This window comes from Antrostomus carolinensis, unplaced genomic scaffold (genome assembly GCF_000700745.2).
Source record: "Antrostomus carolinensis isolate BGI_N321 unplaced genomic scaffold, ASM70074v2 scaffold2086, whole genome shotgun sequence".
Taxonomy (NCBI): Eukaryota; Metazoa; Chordata; class Aves; order Caprimulgiformes; family Caprimulgidae; genus Antrostomus; species Antrostomus carolinensis.
In genome coordinates, this window is record NW_010319634.1 from 28542 (window position 1) to 49975 (window position 21434).

Here is a 21434-nt window from a genome sequence, read left to right on the forward strand (position 1 = left end):
CCACGCTCCTCCCAGGCTGTCCAGAAACCACTTAAGCACTGGGACCAGTACATCTCTCTCCACACTGTCCATCCCAGGAGATAACTCCTCTGCAGCACATCAGCCCCCCTCACCTGGTCTAGCAGAGATGACAAGTGAATTAGGAGCTGAGTATCTCTGCCTCCAAAACATCGATGTGGTTACTGCTGCGAATTGTTCAGGCTGAAACAATTCCTATCCTGGCCAAACAGGGAAAACTCCTACTTGGAATAGGGAGACTGAGCAGCCTTGTAGCTTCCACAGGACAAAGTCCCCTGGTATTTAGAAGGGATCAGACCCAGCCCTCTCCTAGAACATCTCTCGCTCCAGCCTTAGCAATGCTCCATGTCTTGCTCACTGTTCCCACCCACGTGCCGGTGGGGCTCCTCCAAGCCAGCTGGCTGGACCTGCTGATGTTCATAGCCATCCCCATTCCAGAGCTCAGCAGAAAGAGCAATTTCCATAATTCCGGCAGCAGATGTCACTTATTTTGATTACAACCGAGGCACCGACCTTTGGTCAGTGTTTAAAGGCAAGCTAAAATAGTACAAAAAAACCCCAAATTACATTTAGCATCCGGTAGCTTTTGAAAAATGAGTTCTGCTTGGTCCAAAAGATTTGTCCCTGTGGCCACATGCAGCAGGAAGGACTGGCCCAGGCACGTAGGGCACAAGATCCAACACACCAGTGAAGTAAGGCTAGAAGCTCTCTACTAACACCCTGCCGGGCCCAGGCTAAGGAATGGGATCTCTTTTAGCTCAGGAAATGGGAATTCTGCAACCCAAAACCAACAGTGATGCCCTAAGGGTATCACAGCTGCTTTGGGAAGGTGCCAGGGTGGGCCTGAGCCTGCCCTGCAGACAGCCCCATCTCTCCAGCTGTGCCCAGGGCATACAGGATGCATCTGACCAGGCTTCCATGGTAGGACAGAAGGAAAGTATGAACCAAGGAGGAGATGGGGCAAAGGCCCTTGGCATGGAATAGCTGTTCCCTCACAGCTTTGGCACATCAGGTAGGGCATGAACCTTCCCAGCTGAGCTGGAAATGCTGCTGGAGGGACAAACATGCCTGAATGGTAACCAGGGGAGACACCTCACCCACTACACCCCAGCAAACACTGAATAGTATCAGGAGAGGGTGACCCCAGAAGGGTGTGGGCTAAATTCAGCTTCCTGTATTGGAGTCTGACAGGTAACACAGCCCATGTGCCGTGAGCCTGTTCTTCACTTCCCTGCCAAAAGCACGGGGTCTAGAGAGGTGGTTGCAAGTGCAGGACATGCTGCTACCTGAAGCACAAGGGCTGCCTGGCTCCCTTCCCTGCTTTAGGTGCCGCTGGGGAAAGGCAGGATGCACCTTCAGCGCTGAGCGATGGCACTCGCAGCAAGAACATCTCTGCCACCCAACCCAGCACGCCGGCCCCAGCCCAGACAGCCCAGCTGAGGCGAGGGGGGTGAGCTGGGGCTGTTGGGGGCTTAAATTCAAAAAGATCTTTGCTGAGGAAGGGACCAGGAGGGCAGAAAAACTGCGTGTGAGGAAGAAGGAAAGGAAGGCAGGTCGTCTGATAGGGCAGCAGACTGGTGATGAGCCCTGGAGGAGTTGCACAGACTGGCAGGTGGGTCAAGACTCCACTCTCAGCAGCTGGGAGACCAGCTCCCCTCCTCATCCAGAGCAGTAAGTCTCCTGCTCGCTTTCTTACACACTTTCTCCACCATCTCCACAGCCCTCGCTCTGCTCATCACCCAGAGGATCAATGGTCCCTTTGCACTGGAGACAGCTTGGTCACAGCTCCAAGACAAGGTGGGAAAGAAGGTGGGAAGGTGGGCACAGTGTGCTGGTGTGGCCTGGCCTGGATTCAGGCCTCCACATCCTCAAAGAGCTCCTTCTGGTGGTCCAGCAGGAACTTGGTAAAGGTATTGATGGGGTTGATGGCTTTTAGGGTGATGGCTACATCTTTGGCCCACAGTAGATTTGGGCCAAACACAACTGCCAGGTTGGTGTTTGTCATCTTGTTTCTGTCACTGTGAGCAGAGACCTGTGTGGAAAGGAAAGAGATCATTGTGAATCCTACAGAACAATACAGCAGCTGCCCTCTGCCCTCCACAAAGCCAGAGCTGAGGCTCCCAAGGGCAAATAAGGGGCGGAGAGAAGCTGAAGGCCCAATGCTAGAAGACAGCTGGGGGAAACACACATGACATCCAGCATTCAGGAGGCGAGTATCTTGCCATTTGCCACTATGGTTTAACCACCAGGCCATATCGGCCACAACAGGACAGAGAGCACGGTCAGACAGTATCTCTACAGCCCAGATCACCACTCAAACCAAAATGATCTTCCCTCATGCTGGAATAGCCTTGCAGTGCCTTCCCTGGCAGCAGGAAGTTCTGTAGAGCAGATCTGAGACCACTCTTCTAGTCTCGTCTTCTACTCAAGGTATTTTGCAGCTGTACCTCCACCCTGGGCAGCTCTCAGCCTCCCTGGTACAGACCACACGGGCTTAATGCCCACCAGCACCTCTCAGTGTCAGGAGAAGCAACCAGTTCATCATGATCATTCTTGATCTCTGTGTAACAAGAAATTAAGGTAGAGAAAGGCAATTTCCTAGCTTGAGACTCATCTCCTCTCGAAGGAAAAGAGGGAGCAGGCAGTCAAAAAGCTGATGCAAGGCACTGTCCAACTGAACTAGAACATGACTGTCCACCTTTGGAGCAGCTCACCTGCACCAGAAAGGCTGTCAGTAAATGAAGCACTTGGTAGTTTTCTTCTGGCAGAGTCTGGAGTGTTTTGCGAACAACATCCACACGATTTACCTCCTCCACACCTAAAAACCAAGAGAGAAAGGACAAGCAGGTCCACGAGGAATCCTCAGCACCCGCCCTGATGTTTGCAGTCCCAGGGTATCCCATGCAGGACTGCCCTCTCATGAAGGTATCTTTGCCCTTGGCCAGTGCAACATTCAGGGAGTAGCACACTCCTGTTCCAACTCACTCTGGAAGCTGACAACATGGCTGTAGAGGCCAAAAGTGAGAAGGGGCTCCGGTAGCTCCCTCAAAAATGTCTTGAGAATCACAGCAGGGAGGTGGACATCTTCATACTGCTGGAAATCTACAGGCACACCTGAGAAAGTAGAGCAGAAACTCAGTGCTCACTGGCCAAAGCAGGACCTCCTCCAGACAGAGGATGGGACACGGTGGTCAGAGCCCACAACTAGGGAAGCAGTATTTTAAAGAACACAGAGAGGGTAATGAAGCACCACATCTTCTAGCAGAGTGGAAAAACATGTCCCAAAGCACTGCACTGCTGAATCCAGCACGACACCTTTAGAAGCCATCAAATGAACACAGATGTCCAAGTTTCTTCCCAGTCATCTTCAGCCCCTCCAGTATAACCAGACTAAGATGGTATATCCCACCTCGAGAAACAGGGATTTTATCAGGGAGGAAAAGGGCAGCGAGAGGAACGTGAGTGGGAAGGAATATTTTCCACATAGCAGAAGTATCAGATGCTGCCCCCTTACAACTCAGGTCACAGCCTGATGGGGTCTCAGCTAGAGGCCTATCAGAGAAGGAGAGGAGCCATGACAGACTGGTTCCAACACAGCTCCAGTCGGACAGCAGCAGTTAAGGGAACGAGAGGGGCTCTGCTGAGTCTGGGCACTTACTTACCCATGTTGTATTTTTGCTGGACCTCCCTGACAACCTGTGTATTTGCTGATCTCCGGAAAATCCCCTCTGTGGTAAGAGCTGTGAAATCAGAGCAGATGGAGAAGAAAGATCAGCCATGTGGAAGTCTCTCAAAATTCTGATGGTCTTAACAATCAGAAATCCATGCTGTGGGGCACTCAGATGTCAAGAAGTCGGGGTTTTTTTTAGAGTATGGCAATATTTTCCACTTCCAGGCAAAGGACACAAGAAGCGTTTTGCTACTCTTATACAAGTGGGAGTATGGACAACTTTTTTCTGCTTCCACTACCAGGCAAAGGACACAAGAAGCATTTTACTACTCTTATACAAGTGGGAGTATGGACAACTGGAAGAAAAAGGTGTTATAAGCCCTGCACAATCTCTCCTGAAGGCTAACTCACCCACTTCAGGCCTTTACACCCACCTCTAGACTGCTGTTCTTCTGTATCTTACCACCCTCTGGATGGGAGCTTGGGTGGAGAAACGGAGGAATTCCACTGGCATGGAATTAAAAGGCTAATTAATTAGGCTGCCCAGGGAGGTTGTGGAGTCTCCTTCTCTGCAGACATTCAAAACCCACCTGGATGCCTTCCTGTGTGATCTCATTTAGGTTCCTGCTCTGGCAGGGGGACTGGACTGGATGATCTTTCAAGGTCCCTTCCAATCCCTGACATTCCCTGTGTGATTCTGTGAAAAGGGGCTGCAGCTTCCCCTGAACACTTACCATGCTCCTGCAAATGAGCAATGGTGTCTCTGACCACCAGAGGAACAGGAGACTGATCAGGGCTCTTCTCCCGGAGACTGTGGAAGAGACAAAAGGTCACAAATGACTGGTCCTCCCTGCCCTGCCTGCAGCCTCTGAGTCTTGAAGTTGCCCACACAAGCTCTACCACATAGGACTTTGCTATCCCAGTCCCTAGTTCAGCCATTCTAGCCTTCTCTCCTTGTCACCCATCGTGCTACAACATTCACTGGAGCAAGTACAAGCTCATTACTACAACACTGGAATATTCCTCTATCTTCTGTAAAAATCAGAACCTGTAGATGCCAGGGCAAAGTGGGTCCCAGAAGGCAAAACTGCCAGTTAGGAATCAGGTGAAAAGGGTTAAGCATCCTTTTCTCCTTCCCCATAAAAGCAAAGGCAGAAAAAAAGCTGACACATGAAAGAAATATATATGGGGTAAGTTTAGCCACCCCACTCCTGTAAGGGAAGATGTTATCAACCCGGTGGCTGTCAGGGAAGCCCTAGTGATGCCAAGGTGTTCACTGCCACCCTCACATTCGATTGTCTGTCCCACCTGAGAGCATGGAGCTGCTCACCCCTCTGAGGCTCCAGCACACAGCACCACGGGGGTTACATCTGGAAATGTTGTGTTGAAGTTGAGGAATGTGTTCCCAGATTGCTTCAGAGGATCTGTCTGGCTACACAGAACTGGCTCCTCCTCATTCCCCAGGGAGGGAAAAATCACACTCAAAGTTAAAAATACCTTCAACACTTAGCCAGTATCACTAGCCCTTGCCAGTGTCTGTGTTTGCCGTGCAGGAATTTGGGGTGGGAATCAGTACAAGGGTGAACAGAAGTGCTTTTAAAATAGAATTTATGATACGGAAAAAAACAAAGCAACAGATCTGCAGCACTGCTCAATCAAAATAGCACAGCCCTACAGACACCTCAATCAGCCTCCTACAGAGTTTCTTTGCTTAAAGGAAGCTTCTAGTGGCATAAAGCTGTCCCCATGGCCCTTATTTTGCTCCTCACTTAGTGACCCTTAGCTGCAGAAACAATCTCATTCTAATTTAGATACAATCTAGCTGAGGAATCAAGAAGGTGGAACTGAACTGAGTCAGTCAGGATCTGGAGGTGAGCACAGAATTCCTCAGAAGGATGATTAAAGCTCTGTAGAAAGTCTGAACTTTGAGAAATTTTACAGCCACTTTTGCAGCTGTTCAGTTATAAATTCAGTGACCTCATATCAAGCAAGTCAGTGCAGAGATACTCACTGCTGGAGCGAGACTCCAAACTGCTGGTTTGGCAGCGGCGGGCGCGGCGGTGTTGGCTTCTGGGGCACTTGTGAAGGCTTCTGCAGGGACCTCAGATATTCATCATACCTGTGGCAAAACACAGACTAATAAAAAGCCACTCAACCTCCCAGAAAAACATGAATCCCACGCCGCACTGCCAAACCCACTGCACACCCACTGGTAACGGCTCCACCCCAGCATGGTTGATTCCACCTATGCAAAAACAGGACAGGCAGCTCTGGAGCACGGGGGCAACAAGAACAAACACCTGGTTGCCAGAAAAATAGCATGGAGAAAGGATTATCTACCTGGAATCAGGAACTGGAGTAGCTGAGGATGACAGACAGCATGGGCAGGAGGCCAGGACAGCACTGCTTGTGATGAGACAGTTGCATGTGTGTGTGAGGGACAGGGAATGAACCTGGTAGGATGGTGGCAACTTTGGGAAGCCCCAAAGACAAGCTGAACTGTGCAGAGTGAGCAAAGCAGATGCCCAGACACAGCAGACGTGCACCATGAGCTCCAGGACAGTGTTAAGGTCGGCAGCTTGCAGAAAGTCCCTGAGGGGTGGGAGGGAGAGGCAGGTCTGGTGCTGCACTGGAGAAGGACATTTAACTCAAGGACAGAATTGGGCACTGGGGCCAAGGACAGATAGAAAAGGAGAATGGAGAGAAACAATAGTCTTTAAGGCAAGTTATCACCACTCCCTCCAAAACCACTGCCTGAGTGGAACAATCTCTCCCTCCCCCTGCCATTCCTTCAGAAAAGTCCCCTCTCACAGAGCCCTAAGCAAACGGGAGACAGGCAGCATCCTCACTTCAGCACTTGGCTTGGGATCCCCAACTGTTCCAGCTTCACATACTCCTCCAGCTCACTCAGGAAGTTCACATAAAAAATCTTTCGTCCAAACTTAAAGCTGAAAACCAAGAGAAAAGTAGGTATGTGAGGAATCAGGAAATCCAGTATCAGAATGGACATCTTAGGAGGCCAGGAGAGCAGGGGTCTGCAAGAGACATCAAAGGGGCAAAGGGGCAGGCATGGCTGAGCAGCAGAGATGCCACCCACATAGCTCTCCAACCCCATATATTTTACTAGGAGACCCCAAGACTTTCCAGGTCACTTTAGAAGCCCTAGCAGCAGCAGGTTCCCTAAACTGCTGGATTTCTCCTTCCTAAGTTCAGCAGTAGGCTGGAGAAAGTTTTGTTTTCAATTATTTTACAGAGTTAGGATTTCAGCATCAACACAATTAATTAAATATAATGTGGACTGATGCTCTCACTCCCTTTTTCATTATTAGCAGAGCCTGCAACACTTTACTTCTACCTGGCTGGATAGAAAGGGAGCAGCATGGAGCTGCAAACTCTGTAGGTTCCCAAAGCAGCATTTCTTGTGTCTGAATATTTCTGAGCTCAGAAACAGGAGAAGATAGGATGGGGTGAGGGACTCCAGGGTAGGCTCGGCAGCCTGGGCTCATCTTGTGCCCCACTGGGAATGCTCTGTTATTCCCCATCAGTGTGAGGATGCTGGTGACCCTCCTATGGTGCTTCCTACCTGATCAGAGGCTTGAAGAGAATCAGCAGGGTCTTGATGAACATGGTTGGGTGGACAATATACAAGGCTTTGATGTTCTTCTTGTACCTGCCAAGAGAAACTAAGTAAGGATGAGCTGCACTTCAAGCAGAGGAATCAAACTTTTTCCACAAGGTTAAGGCACCCCAGGTGCACCATCCCTTTTGCGCTGAGCCTCACCACTCCCGAGCACCCACAGCCTCTGCTCTCCTACACTTCATAGCCATGTCAGGCCACCCAGCAGCCCAAGGATGTGCTCTACTGTATTCCAAGATTCACCAAGAAGCTGTGAGCAGCCTCACCAGGAAGCAACTATTACACCATGGGGCTGACACACTTGCACTGGGTCCTGGTTTTGCTGCTTGCCTGTTGGCCTAAAGGATGTGACTGCAGGAGCTGTTTATCCCATGATTCAGCCGGCATTAAACACCCACCCACCTCCATAAGCAGCAGAAATAAGTAATAGTAAATTATGACATCAAGTGACGTGGGGGCCTGGGGAAGATCTTCTGTGTCAGGCTACAGAACAGCATGTTATGTCCTTGCTTGCGGCAGCCTTACTCACTTGCGATCAAATTCCCTGTAGGCATCCCGCAGCCAGCTCAGGGATGGCTTGTTCTCACTGGTCAGGCCATGGTGCAGGTACACCAGTGTGTAATCACTCTCCACATACTGGTCCAGTGTGAATTTCAGGTACCTGAGAAGAGACAAGTGCTGAACTCACTTCATGCTCTGACTCAGAGAGGCTCTCCCTCCCTCTGGGCCTTGTTTTTGTGTGCTGTAACAGAGGACCTGCATCCCCAGCAATGGAGGTAAGGACTTTGGGAGGACACATCCAGCTAAAGAAGCTACTGCAGATAGACCTGACCCCAGAAATCCAGCACCTGGGAATTATGTCAGGCTTAAGAGGTTAACAGCAGCCTCCTAAGACACTACTCACCCCAGCAGTTTCACGTGATCAAGTTGATGACTTGGGGGCATCCGGCAGGCACTGAACAAAATGACTTTCCTTCCATATTTGTCATCACCTGCAGACAAAATCCCAGAGGTTACAGGGAGTTGAAGGACTACATTGTGCTCTTGGCAGCAAGGAGTAAACAGAGAAGAGGAAACTGCCGTAACAAGGCAGAATTCTGGATTGCCACAGCTGCCAGCAAAGCTAAACCTGATTTTCAGCAGTTACCATGGACCTAGTGTGGAAGCAGAAACCTGAACACCAAGAGCCCGGCAAGTCAACACTGCGAACAGAGAACAGAGTCCATGCTCCAGCCCTGAAAGAGGAAGGACTGGAAGGCAGGATGCCTCGGAGCACATAGGGATGGAGGCCTCAAATACAGGGCAGATTGCTCAGAGCATTAATCCTGCCATGCTGGCCCTGGGCACTGCTCCTGATGAGCGTGTGCCCAGGGAGGCACAGGGAAAACTGCCCCTCAGAGGCACAGGGCACAGTAACCACTCCTTCCATCCCACACAAGGTCCCAGACTAACTGCTTGTGCTCTGGTGCATTTGTTTCTTGCTTCACCTGAAGCTTAGTCCTGCACACAGACCAAAGCCATTCCACACCCTGGAAACCAAGAAATTCCTAGAAACAGGACAGTCCCAGCCACATCCCAGAGAGGAGAAGCAAGCATCATCATAAGCCTCTTCTACAGATGGACCAAGTAGGGCTGCTAGATTCTTCAGGGGGTTTGCAGAACAAGTTGTTCACTGCTTCCTAGATTTTCCATTTACAGAGATATTTTTCCAACCTGAGCTGGAAGGAGCTGCAAAGTGTGGCACAACAAAGCATTCTGTGTAAAAACCCATCAGAAAACACAGTTCCCATCACACTGGAGCCAAATAACCCATAAAGCACCCTCATCTTGGGGAGGACACCCTCAGCCACCGCTTCAGGCTTCAGAGACAACAAGCCAAGATTTCCCAAAGCAAGTCTTCATACTTCTGCCAGCAGAGATCTCAGCCCCATGAATAAAACCCGAGCAGACTGGCATGGACAAGCCTGGCAGACATGCAAGGGGAATTGAGAGATTTAGATAAGTACAAACCAGGTCACAAATCTTTCAGACATACAGAGTTTGAGAGAAAGTCTGGTTCTCTCCCAGACACAACACCCAATCAATTTCTATAAGGATGACTTGCTTTTTAGCACCAGGGGAGATGAAATGGTTCCTTTAGTGTGAAGGGTTAAAGTCTTCCCATCTTTCTCACTACTCACCCTGCTCTGAGAGCTGTTTTCTTGTCAAGCAGAAGAAGCACGGAGCAATGGAAGGGGCTACTCAACAACACTCTCCTTCCTCCCCTACAGCACAACCATCCCATACAGACCAGGGCACAGAAAAGCAGCAAGGATCACCACTTCTGCACGACAGCCCTGCAATCCATCATTCCTCTGGAAAGACAGGAATTTCCCCACGCTGATTTACAATATTCAGAGCATGCAGCCATTTTCTCACCTTTGCACAGGCTCTGGCCCTCAGCTACCGCTCGGTTACACTGGCCATGCAGCAACTGAGACCTCAGACTGAATCCCAGAACAGCAAACCTGAGGTTTTTAGTAACAGATGAGCACTTGGTGCTGCAAATGGCAGCCAGAGAGCTCACATACACCAGCCATGACATTAAGATGCCACCGACCCTCTTTTGCCCACATCCTGGCCAGAAGAACAGATTCTCTTGCTACTTGTTCACTTATATCATCCCTTTCCAAGTCCCATTTTCAAATCACTCACCAGACAACACAAGAGACAGAATTTACTGATGCACACAAGCCAGAACCTCTACAAAAGCTCGGGACACTGAGGCAGCACTAGGTACAGCCCAGGAAAGGGGTGGCACAGGCCATCACATTGACATACACATGCAGAAACAAGGGGCAGTTAGGGAGGACGCATGACCCAGAATGCAGGACTAGGATGCAAGTGATGCAAGGCTCATCTGGAACAACCAGATGATACGGTCACAGCCAGGCCACAAGACCAACATCCCATTGCATATCCCACGGTAGCCCACTCTCTGCCTAGCCTAGAGTTTCTTGGTAGCTTGCTATGAGATTAAGGGCTGGGTCTAATGCACATAAGCTGTCTATAAAATGAAGGTGCAGGCTACAAAGTGCTGGGCAGGGAATATGGCATATTGTGACTCTTCCCAGTGGTCTTGAGCCACTTGTATGTCTCCATCTGGAAGACAAAGGGTCCTGCCTGCACAGAGCAGCAAGAAGATGGTAGCATCTGAGAATCCATTGAGTTTTGTAGTGATGAAGGAGAATGGTCAGAAAGACTCACAGATCTTTGCAGATCATAGCTGTGTGCTAAAGTCAGGATAGCTGCTATCTTCAGTCAGCTGAGAGGCTGCATTTCACACCATAGTGGATGGTCTGAGGGCCAGAAGCTGATTGCAAGCTTGATCAAGGCAGGTCTTGGTTGGGAAGAACTGCAGTACAGCAGTCCATGCGATGCTGTGGGTGGCCACACACTCAGCTCAGGCTCCTGGGCACTGATTTCCAGACCTGACAAGTCACGAGTCAGGAACCACAAAGCTTAAATACCTTCCTCTGGAATGACATGAAAGCCTATGGCAGGACCTATGCAAAGTCCATATTCTTGCTCCTTATACAGCCTTGGTGAAAAGGTCTGGGATGACTGGTAAAGAAAAAGTGGACAGTCCCTGAATTCTGCCAAATGGGAGATGCCATGTTCCCCCTGGATAAATTCCAGGACCAAGTACAACAAAAGATAATCTATAGTCCCCTGGATGACTGAAAAAGGAGTGGTCCATTTTGCCTTCCAAACCACAATGAATTTACACACAAGACCTACACAGGAACCAACATGTCCATTACCGAGTTCTGGGTTTCACTCCGGTTTAATCACACTGAGCTCAGCCTGTCAACACAGACACTTTCAAAACAACCAACTGCCAATCTTATTTCCATCTGACATAGATCAGATCAGTCTGGTTCCTCCAGACATGACAAAATTCAGCATCAAAGCTGAAGAAGCAGTTGTTCCAATTTCTAAACAAGAACCTAAAGCTCATTCCACACATTCTTGGCTGCTGGAGGAAACTGCCTGCAGGTGGCCTCTCTGCCTCCAACAAAACAGATCCTTACCACGTCTGATCTTTCCAAGACGCTCCATCCCTCGTACTGTTTGCTTTCCTGTTTGCAATATTAATCTTATGTATCTAGGTTTTCACCCTTTGTTTGCAATTGCAAATAGCTAAAGTTTCCATTGAACACAACAACAGATGATGAAGTAATTACTCAGCTTCTCAGCCTGCCTTCTACCTCTCCCAGATGAGACATGCTCAACAGTTAACAACAGACCAACGAAGAAGCAATTACATAGCACCAGTACCCACAGAGCACCCCAATAATGTGCACACCTTTGTGAGTAAGTTCATACATAAAGAATATTTTCAGTCTACACTGGAATTAAACTATCTCCCTATAGGATGTAATTCAGATTCATTTTTTTTTACAACAAAGAGGAAGACAGTAGCCAATATGCAAAGCCTCTCCAGTCAAGACAGCTGCTCATCTGGAGAGATATGAACTTGCAGCACTGATAGACGTGCTAATTCTCCTGAACGTTGTTACGATGCTTTCAAGGTCCAAATTCAGTTTTTTCCTCTCACTGAAAGAGCAGCATCTCCAGGGCATTTCTGAGATAAGGGGCAAGGAACATCACTGGTGTGGTTCCCAGCCATCAGGGCATGACCATACTTCTAAAAGGGCTGAAGTTTAAATACTGAGGTTAGAGTTTCAGATGGCAGCTTGCAGCAAGAGAAATGTATCAGAGCAGAACTTCCTATCAGGGTAGCAGTACTGTCCTGAGACAGGATGCTCTATTAAATTCATCTGTACAGCCAACATAGAAGATACATGCTTGACTTGCAAATCCTGCTGTGTATTTCTAAGTATTTCTCCTGAAATATATCCGTGAGCCTTGATGCTGTGATTGGATGCTGACCTACTACTCACTAGCAGCACAACTGCAGTCCAGGGACCTTGCTCATTCCTACCTTCATCAGGTACTCTCAGCTGAGGGCCCACCTCGATGGAACATTCAAATGGGAATATCCTGATACTTTCATCCATCTGCATTCTCTCAGTATCAAACTTGCCACCAAAAGTTATTGTTATTGGTAAAACAGCAAAGTTAACAGTTCAGGGTCAAGAAGAGGACACCACTACACAATTCTGGAACGTTACTACACAAGTTTCATGAAGCTTAGGACGTTTATCAGAGCCACTGCCAGTAAAAAACTTCTCTAATGTAATTTCAGGTTCCTGCCAAGCTTATGACACAGCTGGGCAGTAGATTTTAGTTGTCTGTTTAATTCCAAAATCAATTTAGCCCCTCAGGAAAAGAAGGTAAGGAGCTCAAAGGAGAAGTATTTTAATACATGACATCTTCCACCTAGATATTCCCAATATCCAAACACTGCCAGAATCCTAAAGCCTTACCAAGTGACTGCAGCTCTAAGTGATACAAAACACACTAGAGGGTCAGATTAAAGAATCAAAATGGGAGGATGCCTGAGAGCACGGCAAATGGGGGAAGAAGAGCCCACGCAATGAGGCAGAGAGGATTAGCACTTCCATGGACTGTGCAAGGGTCTTGGCCTGCTGTTCAGAAACAGCCGAAAGAATTTCACACCAAAAGAGGCTTTCACCTACATCAAGAAGTGTGACAGCACCAGCAGCCAAATTCTTAAGGCTTGGGACTGAAGTCCAGAGAGTATTAACAAATGCTCTGCAAGCACAGAGCAGTCTGACACAGCTTCAGGCTACAGTGAAGAACAAGTTACCAAAACACATCATCTCTGCAGCCAAATGGAGAAGAAATAGATTAACAGTTCCTTTCAGATGGAGAATCCATTTTCAGTGCCAGCTGCTTAGCACGTGAGTGCAGCAGCAGATCCTATGAAGGAATAGGAAGCAATCCCAGGATGAACTTCCAAAGCACACCTGACAACAAGGTAAGTCTGAGTTCAAATTGAACTGGTCCAAGCAGGCAACCACCACAACAGAAGAGGAACAGGACTTACGCTGAGACCCAAGAGCCCCAAAGTGCCCAAAGGAAAGCCCACACACCAAATCTGGCTCAGATGGCTCTGCTGTGCCTGAGGCAGAGGTGCAGCCCTCAGAGGACAATTTTGTGCAGCCTTTGGACTCCTGAAAAGTTGCCAGTGCAGCCTAAGGCTGAGCAAAGTTTGGGCTCCCCTGAGACACTCCAGCTACAGGCCACGGTCATGCTGAAGGAATGATCTACCGTACCAAATGTTAGTGCCACAAAAAATTCTACCTACCTGGTTGGGCCCCATCAAGTGCACCCTGGTCTGGAGGAACAGAAACAAAGTTATAGCAAGCCAAGCTTTGCACCCTTTCCCAGACAGTAATCTCAAGTATAAGGTCTCAGAGTCTATCCAGATTACCACTGGGATGCATTTAGTTGCTGTCTTACAGCAGTCAAGCTCCTTTGATTTCATTTCTTCCCCCATGCTCCTCTCCAACTCAACCTTATCTACAGCTGGTAACAGCAACCCATGATTCCTAAATAGCATTCTTGAATTTGCAACTGATTCTGTTTAAACACGGTCAAGTTTCCAGCCCTTAGTGTTACACTTCCCCTACCACCAAAATGGCAAGTGCCATATTACCACTTTTAAAAGGGTTAAACCCAACTAATTCTGAATGTCAAGGTCCTTTGAACAACATCAGAAGCGTATGGAGAATGGCATCATACTGCAGGAATAACACATCCAACAGACTGCTTTGCAAGAAGCTAAATTTCAGTAATAAATTGAAGATGGAGACAATTTAGATCTTCAACACATCCATAGTTTGTTTTTTTTTTTTTAAAAAAAAAGTAGTAGATTCTGAAGAAAAAAAAATGTCCATTAGAAAAAAGGGAAAAAAGGTTTCTCTGGGGGGGAAGGGAGGAGTCTATGAAGGCATTTATAGCCATGCCCAGCCTCTTTCCATCACCCCCACAGCTCTGTACTCAACAGACTCGCATGGGCTTCTCAAGACAGGAGCCTGAGGAGAACAGGGCTCCAGAAAGAAAATCTCCATTCCCTTGGTCTACCTTAGAAACTTGGAATCCCTTAGAAACTCTCCATTCCCTTGATCTCACATGTCAAAACACGGTGCAAAAGCTGGGCTTGCTTTGCATGGACTCAATTCTACAGAAGCAACTCATCATTCTGTAGCACACAAATACTCTTAAAAAAAAAAGGTCAAAGTCAGAAACTACATCCAAAAGCAGCAGAAATGCAGGCACCGTGTTAATGGAGCCACGAATCATCTGCCATACTGCAAGGAAGAAGGATCCTTGTTATCAGAGGTCTTTGCCAAGCCCATCAGCCACCAAAGACACACTGCAACATACTTACAACACAAATTTTGACTGCAACTTCTACCTTTGTCTGCTTAGTGAAACGACAGCTACTGGTGCTCCAAGATGGGTTTTACCTCCCCATGTCAATCACCGACAGCAAAGCAAATCATCAGTGGCACCTGCAGCCACCATGCTTTTCATGTTGGTTTGGTACCAGATTATCACTGAATGGTTTGGGTTGGAAGGGACCTTAAAGCCCATCAGCAGGGACACCTTCCACTAGACCAGGTTGCTCAAAGCCTCATCCAACCTGGCCTTCAACACTTCCAGGGAGGAGCAGCCACAGCTTCTCTGGGCAACCTGGGCCAGTGTCTGACCACCCTCACAGTGAAGAATTTCTTCCTCAGATCTATCACTACCTGCCCTTGAAAAGAGTCCCTCCCCAGCCTTCCTGGAGCCCCTTCAGGTACTGGGAGGCCACTAGAAGGTCTCCCTGGAGCCTTCTCTTCTCCAGGCTGAACAGCCCCAACTCTCTCAGCCTGTCCTCACAGCAGAGGTGCTCCAGCCCTTGGATCATCCTGGTGGCCTCCTCTGGACTGGCTCCAGTAGGTCCATGTCCTTCTGCTGTTGGTGTCCCCAGCACTGGAGGCAGCACTGCAGGTGGGGTCTCAGGAGAGCGGAGCAGAGGGGCAGAATCCCCTCCCTCCACCTGCTGCCCACGCTGCTCTGGGTGCAGCCCAGGACACGGTTATTGGCCTCTGGGCTGTGAGTGCACATTGCCGGCTCATATTGAGCTTCTCATCCACCAGTACCCCCAAGTTCTTCTCCCCAGGGCTGCTCTCCATCCATTCACCACTGACAAAAGATCTACTGTTGAAACAGCAGTTTCCATCTAGTAACACACAAGAAGGCAGAGCCCCAGCTGTCCACCTTGCTTTCCCACCTCAGTCGCAGCTCTTACACACTCTAGCGTCACACCTTCTCTGCGAGGGCAGCCCCGCAGACTGCCAGTTAATGGTGTGAGGCAGCAGAGTTCCCACAAAAACTAGCAGAGACATGCTCTGAGCTTCAGCAAAGCTTTGAAGTCACAGGGCAGGGACTACATAGCTGAAGTAAACAGCGGTGGCCACTCTCCTCACAATTGCTACACCAACTTCTAGCTTCCACAGCAGCAGAAAATTCATATGCCAAGTATATGTTAAGTCCCAGTTTTATTATCTCAAAAGGAAGAAAGTCAGGTATGGTGTAAAATGGGAATGCTTATGCATCTCACAGCTATAGGTTTGCATATTGACCACAAAGGCAGTATTTTGGACTGGGCAGAAGAAGGAGGAATACATTGCCAGATTGCTGTCAAGAACCCTGCTCTTCCCACACAGCCCCAGGTTTCCCATAGGCATTGCCATCTCCAGAGTCCTCCTTCAGACTGTTAATAACTATCTGCCATATTCTTGCAATTCAGCCCCTGATGAAACTCAAGGCCAAGATTAAGTCACCCAAGTCTGCCTCAGCCCCAAAGGAGACAGAATCAGCACCTTCCTCACATAAGAATTAGCAGGAGGATGCAAAACCCTTAACCATAACAGGAACTTGGGATGGTTCCTCAACAGCCTTCAGCCAGAAGCCTGCATTTCCTCTGAACACCATCTGATGTGAGTAAGGAAAAAACCACACTTTGCAGAAGTGGTTTGTGCAGTGAAATCAAGCTGCCTGTGCTCCAACTTCTAGCCACACGTAAAGATGAATTTCTCTGCTACAACACTTAAAAAAGAGGAACTCGGAGTCAAGAAGAGCACAACCACGCAGAGACCTCTGCAGAGCCTGCGTAAAACACGCCAGGAACACACACCTTAAGGCAGGTCTGAAAGGATAGGCAGAGTATTATCTCTTTCCTTCAGAAAAGCATTGAATCCCAGAACCAAAAGAAAGTTTCCCAAAACTAAAATACTCCGATTCATCACAATGCCACAGTACTCCCTCGGGAACTGTGGCCTGGATCTTCCTGTGACACACCACCACACGGGACAGCAATGACATGCCTTCTCCTTCCCCATGGACAGCCTCTTCCAGGAAGATCACAGAATCACAGAATAGTCTGGGTTGGAAGGGACCTTAAAGCTCATCCAGTTCCAACCCCCCTGCCAGCAGCAGGGACACCTTCCACTAGACCAGGTTGCTCAAAGCTTCATCCAGCCTGGCCTTAAACACTTCCAGGGAGGAGCAGCTACAACTTCCTTGGGCAACCTGTTCCAGTGTCTCACCACCTTCACAGTAAGAACTTCTTCCTAATATCTCATCTAAACCTCCCCTCTTTCAGCTTAAACCCAGTCCCCAGAAGAGACAGGAGCACAGGGCACAAATGAGAGTTTCCATTAAACCCAGGCACTATTTTTAAGTGAAAAACAAACCCCAAAACCTTATTTTTCTAACAAATTCTGCAAAATGTTTTTCAATATTATTTTCTGTCTTCAAGTCGGATAGCCAGGATATGCAGATCCAGCGTGCCCTGAACTGAATGAGAAATTAAAGTGAGCTAGAAAACGGGTGAGCTAACTCATTAACACCAAGCACCCATCCCGCAAGAAGCAATTACTTTTCTGACCGCACAGGATAACCCTGGGATCATGGAGTTCAGCCCGAGGATGGGAACCAGCCTTCTGCTTTTGTCTCAAAATAGCAGCATCATCCCAGAATATATTTCAGGGAAGGCAGGAACAGAATTAGCCATATGCTTTCTGCTCTGAAAAGCAGAACAGGGAAGGACACGGAAGAGAAAGCTCATAAATCAGCAGAATGGAGAAAACTACCCTTGATCTGCTGCCATTTGCTAATATTTACAAGAGAACCGGGGTGGAGCTGTTTTGTTTCAGGCTCAGCGTGGCGAGCGTTCATTGCACCTGACGGCGCTGACAAGCACAATTTGTCAGGAGAACCACATCCAAACAGTTTCATGTTAATTCTCCAGTGAGATTTTGATTCTCCAGGCTACTTCTAATAGGATTTTTCCAAATTTTCCCAGAATGTTTGCCTCCAACAACAACCCAGTGAACATTACCCTGTCTGATTCTCCAAACAGTTAATTAATTATTGACCAAGAAAACGGAACAAACAGCTTCACCCCAGAGCCCAGATTACAACTCAGGCCCCTTGATAAATCCTGATTCCAGGAGATGAGACACCAGCAAGTCTCAAAACTATGGGGCAGCAAATCCACTATCTGGAGCTATGCCACCAGCTCTTCCAAGGCCAAGAAAGGCATCGCACCACATTCCGTGTGAGGGACCATCGCAGGCTTTCAGATAAATCAGCTACTGGTGAAAACTGGCCAGGAGCAGCCAACAACTGAGGCTTCTCTGAGCTGCTTCTGCACTACGCAGAGACACAACAAGGACAGAGAGCTCACTGGAAACACAAATTTAAACCATGACAGGGAAGAGATCTCTTTCAGAACGCAGGCACAGCTCCCAGTCAGCCATCATACCATCCCCAAATCCTCCCAGGAAGTTAGATAATTCTTCATTTGTTATCCTAGACAACGTGTCAAATGGCTGCATTCCAACAGCCACTAAGACACACCTCCACTGGAGTGATAATCATTCAGAGAGCTTGGGAAAAAAACATGTTACCTCAGAACAGAAATCCCGCAGACTGCTGCTTACGTCAGGAGGCAGCACACAAGTGTATCCTTGGTTTGGGCTGACATTCCAGTCTTATCAACGTCTCCAATCTAAAAATCTCTGCTAAGCACTTTGTCTGAAGTGAACAACAGTATCATTTAACTCACCAGCTCCCAGAGTCCAGAAACACCAGTTACCTCTTCCATCTGCAATCCAAATATTCTAGCTATTATCACTGAAATGGTGGAGTCCACACATCTGTCCCTTCCCAGTTTCAGTAGTAAGGAGACCAGGGTGCAGACCTCTATAAACCCCAGTCCTGAAACTCCAGCTCCATGGAAAAGAACATCAGTAACACATTTGCAAATGAAAGCAACTTGTGGCAAATCCACAAGACATAATGGCCCATATGCTAAACACTCAGCCTGTCAACCTCAGCAGCTGGAGACAAAGGACAATGTAGTTTGGAGTTTGCTATTATCATTTTGTTCCCCAAAAGATGTAACTTGAGAGGTTAGGAGAAAGAAAGCTCATTCTAGAAGACAGCCCAGAAAAGAATGATGTCAGGACAACTCTTACCAAGGTAAGTGCCTGAGAATCTTCTCTCTGTGCTCAAACCCTGCTGCAGAACAACCCTGAATCAGGAGGATTCCAGCTTGTGCCTCTGCTTCGCTGCAAAATCACATGTGGGGCAGGGACAAAGGTACAGAGAAATGGCAACAGGAGGGGTAGGAGGTGGCTACAGGCAATCAAGGAGGAAGTGTGAATCGTCACAACAGGTTGAAGAGGCATTTTTTTTTTTTTTACACAAGGAATGCAAGATAAACTGGGATTACCCTTCCCTCAGACTTACCACGGCAACCTAAAAACTAGTCCCAAAACTCTTTCTTATGGAGGTCCCAGTGGTAAATCACCATGGGTTAGTGTAATTAAAATAATATGGATAAGACAACCACACAGAGTAAATTTGAAATGCTCATGACCCTGAATAATCAGGTCTTTCCTTGCAGTGGGACATGGGCCTATTCCCCGTATTTCAGATTTCTGTAAACACTGTTTCTGGACAGGGTGGCAAGCTCTGGCCACTCAGATACAGGAGAGGTGCCAGACCTACTGTGGATTACTCAGTCAAGGTGAGGACCCTGCAGCTGTGCTGCATGACTAGGTCATTTCTGTGCCATTATCACACAAAAGCACACCTTGTGCTCAGGATATAGTCAAAGGCCACATCTAAAACAATTCAGCAGAAGCAACCCAGCCCCGCTAATAATATAATCACGACAGTAAGAGCCAAGAAGGAATGCAAGTTTAACCGAGGTCAACAGAAAATGACACGTATCACAAATGTTCAGGAAGTTTGATGCTCCTTCTCCTTACGATGCCAGCTGTCATTGCCACTTGGGCCTGGCATATTGCAAATGCTCTCAAAACCCCAGTAGAAAGACACTTCCTCAGCCCAGCTGCAAAGACATCAAAGGAGAAAACAGAAAGACCACTACCTGCTACTTCCACAATGTGGTGTCTGGCGATATCATAGTAGGGATCATCCCACTGCAGGTGAGTGATGGGCTCAGGGGAACCTTTGGAGTCCTCTGCACAAAACACAAGGAACAAGCAATTAGAAGAAGGGAGCTGGAGCACCTTGGCAGGGGGTACAATAGAGACAGAGGGGTGAGGAAAAATGGCTCTTCAACAGGGGAGGGACTAATGTATGCACTTGTCCACCTTGGAAACCCACCTTTGAAATTCTGAGTGAGTAAGAGCAGCAATGACTTCAGAAGAGACCTGTCAGTCCTATGAGGTCCATATGTGTCCCTCAGACTGTACACCTTCTCAAAAATGACTCTTCAGATATGCCATAAACATTCACAATGACCAAAACCCAAGCACCAAGGGCACCATCATGGCATTTTAGAGCAGGAAGATCTTAACATAGTCCTTTGATGGACGGCCATCCTACATGCCCTTCAGCTAATTTCCTGAACCATTTTGGGCAGCATTCCATAGCACAGGTTTTCAGAGCAACAACTCAGATCTCCAGTCCCACCTCTCACATGGAAGTTCAAGACCCTTCCATGCAGGAAAGTCAAAACATCCTGCAAGAGACCACAACAGAGGACACTCAAGGACTTACAGCACGTCTGTGCTGTCAGCACCAAAGTCCAGCGAGCCACAGGACTGAGAAGAATATATTTACATCAGCTGGCTCTGAGCTTTTTAGTGCTGTTTAACGGCAGGGCTAATTCACTTGGGTGTGGTGTAAGAGTAATGTGTCTATAAAGCTTTCAAATAGAGCTGGGGCTCTCTCTATATGTAGATAAGACCACAATGCTACAGGACAAACAATTCCTTTTTTGGCCAAAACCCAGACCCCAAAGAAGCAGGATACTTACCTGATTTGGGAAAAGGAGGGGCTTCATCTGCTGGCCAGCTCTTATCATCTATGGAGGCCAGTTTGAGCTGGCTGAGGGACTGGTTGGTATCATCCAAGTTCAGGTCATCCTGAAGCTCCGAGAGCGGGTCTGTAGCCATGGTCCCCAAATCCTGACGTTTATTTTGCAGCGTCTAGAACGAGGACTGCAGAGATTGCTAGGTGAGACACAGAGATCACAAGTTTACCTCCCCTTAGAGGCTCTTCCTCTTCTCACTGATTTTCCCCAAATCCTCCCTTATCTTCACTTATCCAGAGGTCGTGCTTCCCCTCCCCCTTAACACAGGCAGGAACTCCTCCTCCTTCAAGCCAGGAGCAGGGACATATGTCAGATTCTTTCCTGCCAACTGCTACCAGAAGGCCACCGGAAGCCTGTACCAACCCTCTCAGAGAGTCTCTGCTTGACCACAGCTCTGTCCAGAGTAGTTTCTCTCCTAAAAGAGCAGCAGCAAGGCACTGAGGAAGGTGACAGGCTACACCAGCCCCTGCCTGAGACACTCACTGTACCAGCTCTGAGCTCCCCCTCCCTTCCAAGGGCTGGCACAAAGCCCAGTTGTTTCCACAGTTGGCTCAGGGCTGGAAGCTTTCCCAGGAATCACCCCCCCTTTCTCCCCATAAGGGAGGGTGAGAGCTCTCAGCAGCACTGGAGTGGGTGCTTCAGTGTGCTGGGATCTGAACAGAGAAGTGCACAGCTTCTTAAAACAGGATTTCGTAGGCTGAGCTAGTAAAGACAGGGAGAACAATACACAAACA

At 48.2% G+C, this 21434-nt stretch overlaps 1 protein-coding gene across 1 annotated transcript; it reads right to left on the bottom strand.

Moving 5' to 3' along the window:
- Positions 1–1870: 1870 nt before the first annotated feature.
- ARHGAP1 (Rho GTPase activating protein 1) lies at positions 1871–20782 on the bottom strand. The gene is made up of 13 exons (XM_029085270.1): positions 20644–20782; positions 19750–19842; positions 13603–13632; positions 8230–8317; positions 7855–7986; positions 7272–7358; positions 6538–6636; positions 5700–5807; positions 4423–4499; positions 3681–3758; positions 3004–3132; positions 2733–2836; positions 1871–2050 (listed from the first exon to the last, which is right to left on the bottom strand). Exons 1-13 carry the CDS (start codon positions 20780–20782, stop codon positions 1871–1873), a joined length of 1344 nt encoding a protein of 447 aa, XP_028941103.1.
- Positions 20783–21434: the final 652 nt, after the last annotated feature.

Excerpts from the sequence above, each read along its gene's own strand:
- ARHGAP1 (XM_029085270.1), bottom strand. The coding sequence starts at position 20,782 with ATGGCTACAGACCCGCTCTCGGAGCTTCAGGATGACCTGAACTTGGAT. Across the intron at positions 7,359-7,854 it reads TACAGGGAATTTGATCGCAA|GTACAAGAAGAACATCAAAG; the intron begins GTGAGTAAGGCT and ends TTCTCTTGGCAG. Across the intron at positions 4,500-5,699 it reads TTTGGAGTCTCGCTCCAGCA|TCTCCGGGAGAAGAGCCCTG; the intron begins GTGAGTATCTCT and ends TCTCTTCCACAG.